We start from the raw sequence: 12,512 nt of genomic DNA on the forward strand, positions 1-12,512 counted from the left end.
TCTTTTCCAGTCCGCCCGGCCAACCACGTCAAACCCTCTGTTTGCGACGTGAATGTTCAAATGTCGCTTGTTCTTTTAAGATATGCAGCAAACGACTCTGCCTAAACCAGGCCTAACGGAGAGAGTCCATGGTGAGTAAAGATTATGTTGTCATTTGCACTGATTTAATGTAAATATACAACGTTGGAGCTTAAAGAAAGAGAAAAAAGCCCTTCTGATTAGACTTAAAGATTTACTTTTCATTTCGTTTGTAGGTCTTTTTTAGGCCTTTTTTCTATTGCTGTTAATTTTCAATGTAATAAAAACAAATACTGTATTCAAACTTACAAAGTAAGAAAATATTGTGCCTTTTATGATAAGACTGCTTCTATTTTATTTTTGTTTTGTTATGAAACTGTGAATGTCTGTTGTGAAGCAAGTTGTTCTTGTTTGAAGAGGTCTGAACTGATGAAATGGAAGTATTTCATGCCACCAATAGGGGGCAGCAATATCTCAAAAGAAAGAATCTGTTCTAAGTAAAAATGAGATTCATATACTATATATATATTTCTGTTCTCAGACTGATGATGCAGAGGAGAACTGAGGACAGAGGTATGTTCAGGTTTGATCTTTTTTCATCTTTAATTGAAATCTTACAGCAGTCTGAGGAGAGCACATTTTATTTCTGTTTAAAGAGCTACTTTTGCTGAACAATATGTTGATCTCTATAGTTGTACCTTAAATTGAAGTTAAAATCTAGTTTAAAATGAAATATCAAGTAAAAAAAAAAAAGAGAAGAAGAAGTTAGAGTTCTTCCCATGTACCTGTTTTCCTTTATTCGGTGAATTTAGCACTCTGTGCTGTAAATAAGATTAAACTCAACTGAATTTTATTCATCTGAGCTGAAATAACTTAAACTCAGTCACATGTAAATGAACCAAAGTGAGTTAAAGTAAACTGGAAATTTTATTCAATCAAACTGATCCGAACTAAATTTTTCCCGAACTGAATCACTTTGTACTGAATTGAAATAAACTGAATGAAATTCAATTTAAACAAACTGATTTTATTTTATTATTTTTTTTGAATAAACTGAACTGAAGTAAACCAAACCGAACTATAATCATGTGAACGGAGCAGCAGCCAAACCGAACCGAACCGAACCGAACTCTACTAAATCATGTTGACATCAACTATTCTGAAGTGAATGACATGAACCGTATCTAAAAATGGAATTGATCCACTACACCGAGCTGAATGAGACCGAACAGAACTGATGTGGACTCCGTTCATGTGAACTGGACTCCTCCAGGCGTGTGTAAGCGGTTGTCCGCGGCGATGTCTGCGACAGAGTTTCACACCGACAGAGAGGAGGACTACAGGTTCCTGCACAGCATGCTGATGGAGAAGAAGGTTCACCTGCTGTTTAAGGTAAACATTCCTCACACACACACACCCTTGGACTGCGCCTTTTCTAAGTCGAAAAATAGATGACACTCTCTCTCTCTCTCTCTCGATCTCTCACTCTCTCGATCTCTCTCTCTCTCGATCTCTCTCTCGATCTCTCTCACTCTCTCGATCTCTCTCTCTCGATTTCTCTCTCGATCTCTCACTCTCTCGATCTCTCGATCTCTCTCTCTCGATTTCTCTCTCGATCTCTCACTCTCTCGATCTCTCTCTCTCTCTCGATCTCTCGCTCGATCTCTCTCTCTCTCTCTCTCGATCTCTCTCTCTCGATTTCTCTCTCGATCTCTCACTCTCTCGATCTCTCGACAGATTCACGAACGGCTGAAGCGCTTTGAGAAGTGGAGGCCCGTTCCCGTCCAGGAGCACGCGACAACTCTGGCCTCGCAAGTGTGTGACTCACCGCTAACATCTTCAGCAGACAGATGCGCCGCTGCGGGGTGACACTTTTGACAGCCGAGGGAAACGAGGCGTCTTTCCTCTCCCCTGTTATAGAAAAGACTTCCCCGTCAGACACACAGCGCGACCGGAATTTGTTTCCCCCGCTTATTTGTCCCGAATTGTTTCCGTAAATCGCAGTTAGATTGACTGGTCGAGAGATAAAGGGGGGAGGGGGAACTTTTACGATCTAGGATGGTAGCTGCATGTGGGACAGGGGAGTGAAGGATGGGCTGCTTGAGCTATGTATAGTCGGAAAATAAGATTTTAAATTCAAGATAAAGTTACAAAACACTTTCCCCCCCAGTGAAAAGCAAAACGGCACGTGGTGGTGATCTTTTTTTAAATTATTTTATTTTCTCTCTCCTTTCAGTCTTTTGTTGTTAATCTCTCTATTGGACTGACGTTTTGGGTCATCATTCATCTCCAGCGTCCAAAAATTCCCCCGTTGGGGAACTTAAACCGCCAGAAACCTGAGGCCCGGGGGCCAAATCCTGCCCACCACAGGCTTTTATGTGGCCCTCCAGACTCTAAAACAACCTTCACAACCCAGAGGGCCAATTTTGTCCACAGTCTGGTGAAATAAAACTTGCTTACAAGCCGTAAAATTTGTGTGGCCTTTTGGAAAAATAAAGATAAAGAGCTGATAGAGGAATGTTATTGTCATTCTTACAGAATCGTCCTTTTTTTTCTTCTATTTTTGGATTTTACAATCAAAGAAAAATTTGAACCTTTGTATAAAAAAAGATGGTAGTTACGTTATTTTCTGTGGAAAATTATGTAACTCCTCCCAACTCACATATTTTAAAACCTAGAGATCAAAAAACTGATTTAACAAATGTCATGTGTTGTTGAAAATCATCCCAGTTATTCAAAACAATCTGAATTTGTGATTACAATTATGTCTTAAAGGCATTTTCCAGGCAAAATACTGCCTGATTATTGGCATTTTAGAGCATAATCAAGTAATGATGTTACCTTCAGTTGTCATAAAAAAAATGTATATAACAAATGTGACTTAAAAGAAATTTGACTTTGTAATTTAACATCTTGAAATTGGCTCTCTGTGTCTTTAAGAAGCTCCTACTCTAACTGAAACCCCGCCTTCAGGAAGTCATCACAACATGGCACCTCTACTAACCCTTTAAAAATTATTTTACCAGTGTAAAACATTGAAGTTGAAAATTTTCGATTTTTTAAACGTGAAGATTTCCTTTCTTTTTCTAAAAAAAACCCGATTGATCTCAAACTTTCAGAGTTTTTTTGATGGAAATTTGCTCCTTTTCCCCTCCATCTACGGCGGCTTCTAACACGTCGTCACAACAGAGACATTTTGTCGTGAAACTCAGAAAATTTCCACGTTTTTTCTAGGAAATGTTCAACTTTTCAGACTCTGAAACTTCCACGTTTTTTTGTTTTGGTTTTTTTTAGTTTAATGTCAAAGTTTCCCAGATTGGTGCCGGAGATTTACTCTTCCTTTTTCATTCTGTCTACTATGGCTCTGATACGCCGCCTCGCTTTTTTGAAATCCAATTCACAATCACAGTGCGTGATTGTGACGTCACGAAAAAGTTAAAAACCTCTGGAGGTATGAATCTTTTTTTCTTCTTCTTTTTTCGGCAACTCTCCGCACTATCTTCGGCTAACCCCCCCCTATTTAGTTTCATATTAGCTCTCCGCTCTCTTCACTATTGGACTGCATGCGCCGCCTTTTCTGCCATCTTTCCATTTCATCTCCCCTGCATTTGTCTCTTTTCCTTTTCGTCACGTTGCTGTCGATTCGGTTCGACGAAGGCCGTTTCGGAGGGGCCAAGCTGTGGCTCTGCTTCCTCTCACACAGACGTCTGTTTGCTCTCGGTGGAAACTAATGACCTCCGTGCGCGTCGCGTCTCCGGAGAACGCCGAGAAGGCATCCCAGCAACGAGCTTCACGAGATCAGCACGACGTGTTTGCTCAAAAACTACAGCAGCTCATCGGAAAGAGCCGGAGAACTCGCCGAGCGTGATTCATCCGACAGACTCTTTTAACAGCGTCTCGTTCCTATACCTCTCTATGCTGGCTTGAAGTAAATCTTAACATGTTTATGCCACTTTTTTTTTCTTCTTCTTCTTCTTCCTTTTTTTGTTTCAGTTGGCAGAAGAGCTGCTGTACCACGGATGGAGAGATGAAGTCAAAGAACTGCTTACACTTATTTCCAAACCTCACTTTAAGGTGAAAAACTGTTTCTTTCCATGCCGATGCAGTTGGCTTTTAAAAGTCTGTGTGGTCTCGAACGCTCACTAGTCCTTCAGCCCAGTCAAATCACACATTGTCCGCCGAAGGAAAAGACGCGTAAAAGATGTGATGTCATGGAAATACATAAAAGAAATTGTTTCGCATAGTTAAGGTTCCAAGAGTTGCCAAAAAATATAAAAGTTATAATGAAGGAATATTTGGACCCAGCTAAATATGTCTTAATACTGACCAACCCGATCAATCAATCCTGGTTTCCTGGTTTTACGTCTTAAACATACTCCTTCATTTTTGATGTCAGACGAGGACGATCTTAAGGACGGGTTAGGCTACCGTTTAACTCATTTCGTTCAGAGAATACTTTCTATAAATTACTTGGAAATGTATTTAAAAATTGTGTTTTGTCGAGGCCTTTACTCCACAAAAGCAGATAGATGAGTGTGTTTTTCAAGTCAAACTCCGCAAACACGGAGAACTTTGGACCCAGAGCAGTAGACGCAACGACAAAGTTTCTTCTATCCAAGACATTTGTATGGTAAAATTTCGTGTAAATACTGGGTTGTACCCCAATTTTTATGGTCAAATTTTGGCAATCTTAGCTGCCGGTATTTCACTGTAAATTAGAGACATTAATTACATTTTTTTTTGACAGTGCACAAGCCAGGACTGGAAGAAGCCCCATGATGTCGTTTCGTTCTTTCAGCCCCAAACAGGCTTCCTCCATTTTGTACCTGTAAAAAAAAAACGTCACACCCTCCTGCCTCGGCTTTTCTGCATTAGTTTATCTGGTGTTTTGGTTGCTTGTTTTCATGGATTGTGTTCATATGGGTAAAAGACGACCAGGTTGCAAGTAGAATTATTTATTTATTTTTTGCATCGTATGATTTGAAAATATTGTATAATTCTCTATTCTGAGTCATTTTCTGGGTCATTCTCTGTTGCCAGTTTGAGCCACCGGACTCTTGTCAAATCTGACAGATTTTCACCGGAAATGAAGCCAAAAATAAAACAGTGAGAGACTTTCTGGTTGATATATCAGACGATTTCCATGTTGTGGACGATGAGTTGAATATGGCAAAGTAAATGAAAATGTTTCTTGTCTGCCTGGTGGGTATGATAAACGCACAGTAGGTCAGAAACATCCAGCGTTTGATGATACCATTTCAAAGATCCGGTGACACATTTTTACATTAACACCTTGATTCCACGAATGTAATTTTTAATGTTTTAATTCAGACACATTGGAGTTTGGTTTTCAAGCATGGAAAGCCTGCTTAGCACCATCTCAATTGATCATACTTTGACTAGGCTGATCCAAAACATTTTTTTCCCCCCATTGTGAAAAAAGAGGTGGATTTGCTGATGTGGTTTGGATAATTTTTCTGCTTTTCAATCTTCTTAGTTCCTTTTGGGCCTCCTTGTTTTAAGTGTCAATGCACTCTTGGAGTAATTTTGGTAGACCAGCCACTCCTGGGAGGGTTCACCTCTTTTCCATTTGTGGATAACGGTACTCAATGGAGTCCCAAAGTCTACAAAGTGGCTGTGTAACCCGTTCCAGACGAACAGACAAAAGTGTTTCCCGTCTGTTTTTGAAATTCTGTAGTTTGGAGGCAGGATGTGCTGCTTTTAGCCCACATCATGTTGTTAGAAAGTGATTTTTCTTTCTTTCTTCTCTTGTTCTTTCTTTCTTTCTTTTTTAGAAAAAATCTTCAGGTTTAGCAATAATTAGGTCTGTAATCAGCTTCTTTACTTAAATCACCATTGAAAAATGACCACAAACATTAAAGTGCAATTTAAAAAAAAAAACCAGAAATATCAGTGTCAATGGTATTGACCCAATGTTTCCAGAGTAGCATGGCTTCGTGACACAAAGTTCATTTTTACTCATCATCTGCTTGATATTTTAATGGCTTGTCTAATCAGACTCAAATGACAGTTTACGGCAAACCTAGTAATTACTAAAGCACAAACTGTCACGGACATTTCACATTTAAAGGGATGGCAGTGAAATAAGCATGTTCACAACTAACGCTGCTAGAAGCGGAGTTATTTTCATTGAACTCCACCTTGACAATGTACCTATAAATTAAAAAAAGAAGAAAAAAAGTTACATTTTCATGCTAACACGCTTCATTTGAGTCATTCCGCTACAGTGACTGAACACAGGAGCTATAATGGCCGACAGCATTCTGTTTCCTACAATAAACTCAAACATGAGTCACACGCAGCGACAAATGAATCCAGCAGTAAGTAAAAACGTATTCAAATTGATTTTCACCACATCCCCGCCCCCCCGGGAGGTGCTGACATATATTAACCACACTGGCACCGGAGCTAATGTTCTCCCAAACTATGTTCATTACAGCGGACCCGGAGATGCCCAGACTGCTCCGGTGAATGTTTTCCTATGTCAAATCTGCTGACAGCCGCGTCTCAGATGCACTCATACGTTCATAAATGCACACAGGACGTATTTTCGTTTAGAATGTGTTGCCAAAGATTGTCCGTGTGTGTGTGTGTGTGTGTGTGTGTGTGTGTGTGTGTGTGTGTGTGTGTGTGTGTGTGTGTGTGTGTGTGTGTGTGTGTTTTCATCTTCGTAATTTACGAGGAGTCAAAGCCAGCCGGTAAGCTAAAGTTTGTTTAAACAGCCCTAATGTTCTTGGCCGAGGCGCTGGAGCTCACACGTACTTATGAGCAATGCTGGATATAATATGCTGTAAATGAATGTTTGTTTCCTTAAAAAGAAAAAAAAGAAAAAAAAAAACACCTTATGAAAGTAGCCAGAGCCGAATTGCTCACGCGCTGGCAGCTTCTGAACAGAGCAAGTGCTGATGGACTTTGGTGTATCCAGTCGAGTTACTGACAGATGGATTGTCTGACTGGTTAAAATGAAGTTGACGAGCAGATGTTTCCCGTATTCACGTTCCTCCTCGTTACGGTAAATCTCCACTTTTTAATCCACGCTCGCAGGGAAAGATTAACGGCTTTTGTGAATAACGTCTTTCCGCAAAGCAAGCAATACAGCGGCTGTTGCCGCCTCGCAAAAGCAATTGTTTATTGGGATTTGGTCTGACAGACTCGTACAAAGTAGTGCATATTGTAAATGCGTGGCCCCATTGACTGAACGTGTTTTGCTACAATTACAGATGGACAGGGTGTCTGCGCATCCTTAAAAAGTCTTAAATTCACGTAGGTTAAATTAAGGTCTTAATATGTCTTAAATTCATTAGAAATGGAAGTTGCACTTAAATAGGTTAATCACAGGTCTTAAAATTGGTCATGGCAGAACTATTTAATCTAATATATTCTATGTTTTATTTTATTTATTTATTTTAGGCGCATCCAGATATCTTCATTGCGTTCTGGGACTCTTGGCAAACAAGGCTCAAATTTATCTACAATTGTCTGGCGATGTTGGTCTTGGCCTCTGCCAACCCTGCATGATGCTACACCCATTTTGGGGGGGGGGAGGCAGGTTCAAGAGGCCCAGGTCCCTCTTGAAATGAGATCCAGATCTAGATCTCAACGGGGTTTACCTGGTTAAATAAAGGAATATATATAGGAATATATAATTATCTGCTAATATACCCTTTCGAGCTAGCTAGCTAGCTTCTTTAGATTGGTCATGGATTAGAGAACTTTAAAATTTATTGACAATGGGCTGGACGACATTCGTCTTTGACACTGGATCACTCCTGTTGCCAACCCTTACGGTACTATATGCATTTTGAGAAGAAAAAATCTAGCTGCTAATATACCCTTTCTAGCTAGCTAGCTAGTCATCTTAAATTTTAAAAGTTAAAGTTTTCTAACCCGTGACAGATAGGTTAGGAAACTTTAACATTTATTGGCAGATGACTGGATTACGTTGGTCTTCGCCACTAACTCATTCCTGTATCCAACCTGTACAATGCTATGTGCATTTTGTGCTAGCTGCTAATATCCCTCTTCTAGTTAGCTAGCTAGCTAGCTTTTTTGCATCTGTCATAGATTGGAGAACTTCAAGTTTTATCTCCAGTTGACTGGACGACATACATCTTTGCCACTGGCTCACTCCTGTTCCTTATGATGCTACGTGCATTTTGCACTTACGGGCTTGGAAGTACAAAGCTGCTGCCAAAAGCCTCAACAGACCCCATAAATGTTACAGTTTGGACATAAAACGGTCACTGCCACTGCGAGCACTGATCTCAGAGCAGCATCTGATGCAACACAAACTCTGAAGTCAGAAGTTTAGATCATTTTAAATGAGGAGATAAATCGCTGGTCTTACTAGGTCTAAATCACGTTCATAATGGTCTGAAAAAGTCTTAAATTTGAGTCGGTGAAACCTGCAGAAACCCTGGATGCAGGTCTTTTGGGTCTTATCTGCACCCACTTTGCAAGGAACAAGTTTCTTAGCGATTCTTTATTGCAAAGCACCTCCAGATTCAACATGTAAACATTGTTATTCAAGTCTCGCAACACGTTCTTCACTGGATTTTAGTCTGCACTTTGACGGGGTTATTCTAATGTATGAACATTAGAATAATGTTCATAAACTTTTCCATTGTAAACCTGGCTGTGATGTTTAGGGTCTCTCTCCTACTGGAAGGTGCCATCTGATGTGTGAATTGTTTTTTTCTGACTCACACACTGTGCCATTTTTGGCCACTAAACCTAACAAGTTTGACTTCTGTCTTGTTTTGCCAGAGTACCATCTTGGTGTTTGGAGTTTCAGGCGACAAATGAGACAGCCCATGGCAATTAGTGACAAAAAACAACAGAAAGGACAAACGTCAGAGTGAAGGGGGTCTTGAACACATTTACAATCTTTTTATTGTGTGTCCTTTTCCAGAGTCTTCTGCGTACCCATGACTCTGTAGCCAAGAGAGACTTTGAACCTGCTCTGCCGCCCCTACCTGATGATGCAATGGAGGAAGATGAAGAGTCAGTCAAAATTGTGAGCCTGGTGAAAACCAAAGAGCCACTGGTCAGTATCTGTGTGGCAGTCAATCCGCAATCAGACCATCAACAAAAGCTCTCGGACTTCTCACTTCATTTTATCGTTTTACAGTGCAAATTTTTTACATAAAGAGTTTTCATTTATTTCTAAACCTATTGCTAAAAAAACCATACAGAAGTGCAAATATATATATATATAATTTATTCAGAATATATTTTTTAATTGCTCAAATTTCTGTTTAATCGTAAGTCACTTGAATTGTATTGTTTTTCTTGCATGGCTGTAAGATGAGAGATTCGGTTCGGGAGGACGATAAAGTGGATTGGTTGCAGTTGCCGACGTCACCGCTAGGTGTCACAAAAATGCAGATGGAATAATCATAAATAAACCAGCAGAAACACTGTAGGCTTTGGAGGTCCAAAAGAGTCATTAGCAGGGAAATTAAGTATTAAAAAAAAAAATCAAATACATAGCTAATATAATCAAGATTTATAATTAATTAACATATTGTTAGAGAAACGTTAACTGTAAATATTCAATGAGCTTCCCCCCCCCCCCCCCACCGCTATGCAGCACAGGAGCCACAAAATAAATAAATAAAAACGTACATAATTCCACATAGTTTTAAGATATATAAAAAAAATCTCATTTTAATTAATTTCACATGAAACATTTCAATCTGGAGAGACTCAGACGGAGATAAGAAGACAATTAGAAGAGTTAATTGACAAACAGAATTTAAAGTCTTTGGCGCTCGGGCCCCGGCTGGGGATAACGGTTATCGCAGCGTTAGCGATAGGCTTCAGATGAGCATCCCTGATGCTGTTAGGAACGTCATCCCCCAGGGCCCGGCACCGGTGGTGGAGGTTGAAGAAGGGTGCGGGCCTCAGGACCGGGCGAATGGAGGAGAAGGGGTGGTGGTGGGTTGAGCTCGGCTGGAGAGCGAAGGACGCCATGAATGAAGGTCCTTATCAGCTGGGACTTGGTCGATGATTGGACGTGACGTGGCTTGGTCCGGCGTTGATAGGTCGACGATTGTGGGCAGGTCGCTTCAATTAACGGGTCCCGGTGGGGATAAAAGAGTCTTCCAGTTTGAATTTGCGTCTAGGCTTCATCTTAATAAATAATGTTACTTACTGTAACATTATTACTTACTGTAATGTTAAAAATGTAATAACTATTCATTTATTACATTATGGCTGTTCTGGCATTTAATGCAGCTGCACCGAAAAGCTTCAGCTTCTTAAAGTTACCCAGCCACATTGCAGAATTTGAGACATATTGAGCTTAGGGGTAGATGTAGTTGATATTAAATTTTTTTTTTAGATATATATGTATAGGCTATATATATATATTTCAAAAATGCATTCATAGCAAGACAAAATGTCTGCTAAGGATAATTTAAAAGGAACCTAAGAGATGACTCCCGCAGCAGCCTGTTCTGCTTTTGTGTTTAAACTTTTAACTTCGTTCTCAATCCAAGTTTTTTATTTTATTTCTTTCCACAGCTCTTTTCGCTACATATCACTGTGACACACGACACGCCGCGGCTCCAGCTGTTCTGTTTATCTAAAGTGAAATAATGCAAACACTGACATCATAATTGAGTCATTAAAGCAGCACTGCAGATTTAGAAGGCCTGGGTTAATTTATGTTTCTGTTTCTAGTGCGCATTGATTAGCTTCGAGGCCTTTAATCACGGGCCATTTTCCTGATGAGGCTCAAATGTTCTGCTTTATTACTTATTCCATGTCATTGTCTCTTAATTAAAAAAAAAAAAAGTTTCCTGGATCGAGTAAAGGAGAAAAGGGGAAAAGAAAAAAAAAAACATCCTGCGAGGATTCAAGAGCGGCAGATGTTCAGCAATGCCACAAAACCTCGAAATTTGTTGTTTTAGTGAAAATTAAAAAAAAAAAAAAGCCCTCTGGATTCTTTTTTTTTTTTAGTTTGCAAGTTTTTCCATCCAATACACATAAACGTATTTCAGTTTTGACTCAACAGAAAAAATATTCAGAAACACATTTAACATGTAAAGAATCAATAAAAGATTTAGCGAATATGCAAATATGCAGGTTGCCAGGTTATGTAGACATATTGCAAATCAGAAGATAAAGTTCCATTAACATCTCTGGAATAGAAACACACACAAAAAAAAGAAAAGAAAAAAGCTCCCTGTGACTCATCTATCAAACATGCATTTTTTTTCTGGCGTTGCTGCGTTCGAGAGACACTTTTGGACGGATAACTGTGAACATTTTTGCGATGGTTCCGACGCTAGCCTGGAAGAGAGGGCTGACCCTCCTCTGACTTTGTCCCGCTGATCGATCCAACATGTTCCCATTTTCCAGACAACAGGGCTTCACCCGAGCGAGAGCCGATCGCAGCCCGCCCGCCCGCCCGCCCGCCCATTGCATCAGATGCTGTTTCCATTCTTGCTTCGCCGCATCAATAACATCTGTTGTAAATAACGCCGCTTTTGTGCGGCTCGTTGCTTGGAACACGAAGGAGTCTAAATAATTTAAAAAAATAAATTTATGAAACAAAACATATGAGTGGAGCTCAAAGCGTTTCTGCTATAGAGTCAGTATGTCATCTTCACGCTGTATCTGTTTGTCGGTTCTTCTTTTTGTGTGCGAGTGAAGGGAGCGACAATTAAGAAAGACAACTCCACGGGGGCCATCGTCGTCGCCAGGATCATGAGAGGAGGCTCAGCCGATAAGAGCGGTAAGCAGACCGCTGGAGTCTTAAGAATTCAAATTCAAAAACACTTCACCGATCCCAAAGGGGACATCAAGTGTTTCCTGAAACTCATATTAATTCAAGATTCTTCAAGGGTCTCCTGTAGCAGTCCGTGCCGCGTCGAATTTGAAGAAGCCTCTGACTGAAGACGGTGAGGACAGTTTCACGAGGAAGTGGCTTACGCAAAGAGAACACATAGGATGGTCTAATTAATCCTGATTGTGTGTTATTTAGTATAGCTTTGATAGCAATTAAAAATATAGAACGCAGATCTGCAAAATTTAATAGTAGCGTTATAGCAAATACTGTACAAAATGTGGGGCGCTTTTTTCGCGTAATCCTATTGACTAGTCATCTTAAAGAACCAACGGATGTTTTTAAATGCAGATATGATAACAAACGTGGATTTTTAGTGTGAATTCCTCCTCTGTCATTGAATAACTGCATCGAATTGACACAACAGAAGAACTGGCATTTTGTCTTTAGGTTGGAAACACGGATTTTAAAAAACATGTTTCCACAAATATCAACGTCACACAGAAGAAAACATTTGTATCCTTTTTTTTAATCTATATTACAAAGTTTCATGTTTTTCTACATTTCAAAACCTAAAAATAGAAAGAAAACAGTGACAACAACATTCCTATAGTAAATATATAACTTTCCCCCCCTTCCAAAAGGTCATGTGACGTTTGAGTAATAAATGAGTTTAATG

The 12,512-nt window shown here is 39.8% G+C and overlaps 1 protein-coding gene across 3 annotated transcripts in view; it reads left to right on the plus strand.

The window, feature by feature from the left end:
- The first annotated feature begins 30 nt into the window (after window positions 1–30).
- The window catches only part of LOC102229025 (MAGUK p55 subfamily member 7-like), a 28,573-nt gene continuing 16,091 nt past the window's right edge, over window positions 31–12,512 (plus strand). For 2 of the 3 annotated variants that reach the window (XM_023334918.1, XM_023334919.1), the window contains exons 1-3: window positions 6,956–7,051; window positions 8,951–9,085; window positions 11,701–11,782. In XM_023334918.1, coding sequence (XP_023190686.1) covers window positions 7,019–7,051; window positions 8,951–9,085; window positions 11,701–11,782 — 250 coding nt within the window. In that variant the 5' untranslated portion in view covers window positions 6,956–7,018. Of the gene's footprint in view, window positions 132–559; window positions 592–1,291; window positions 1,411–1,755; window positions 1,834–4,011; window positions 4,093–6,955; window positions 7,052–8,950; window positions 9,086–11,700; window positions 11,783–12,512 lie in introns of those variants that run through there. The other variant, XM_023334920.1, reaches the window with a different exon arrangement.

The sequence above is a fragment of the Xiphophorus maculatus genome, chromosome 6 (assembly GCF_002775205.1).
Source record: "Xiphophorus maculatus strain JP 163 A chromosome 6, X_maculatus-5.0-male, whole genome shotgun sequence".
NCBI lineage: Eukaryota > Metazoa > Chordata > Actinopteri > Cyprinodontiformes > Poeciliidae > Xiphophorus > Xiphophorus maculatus.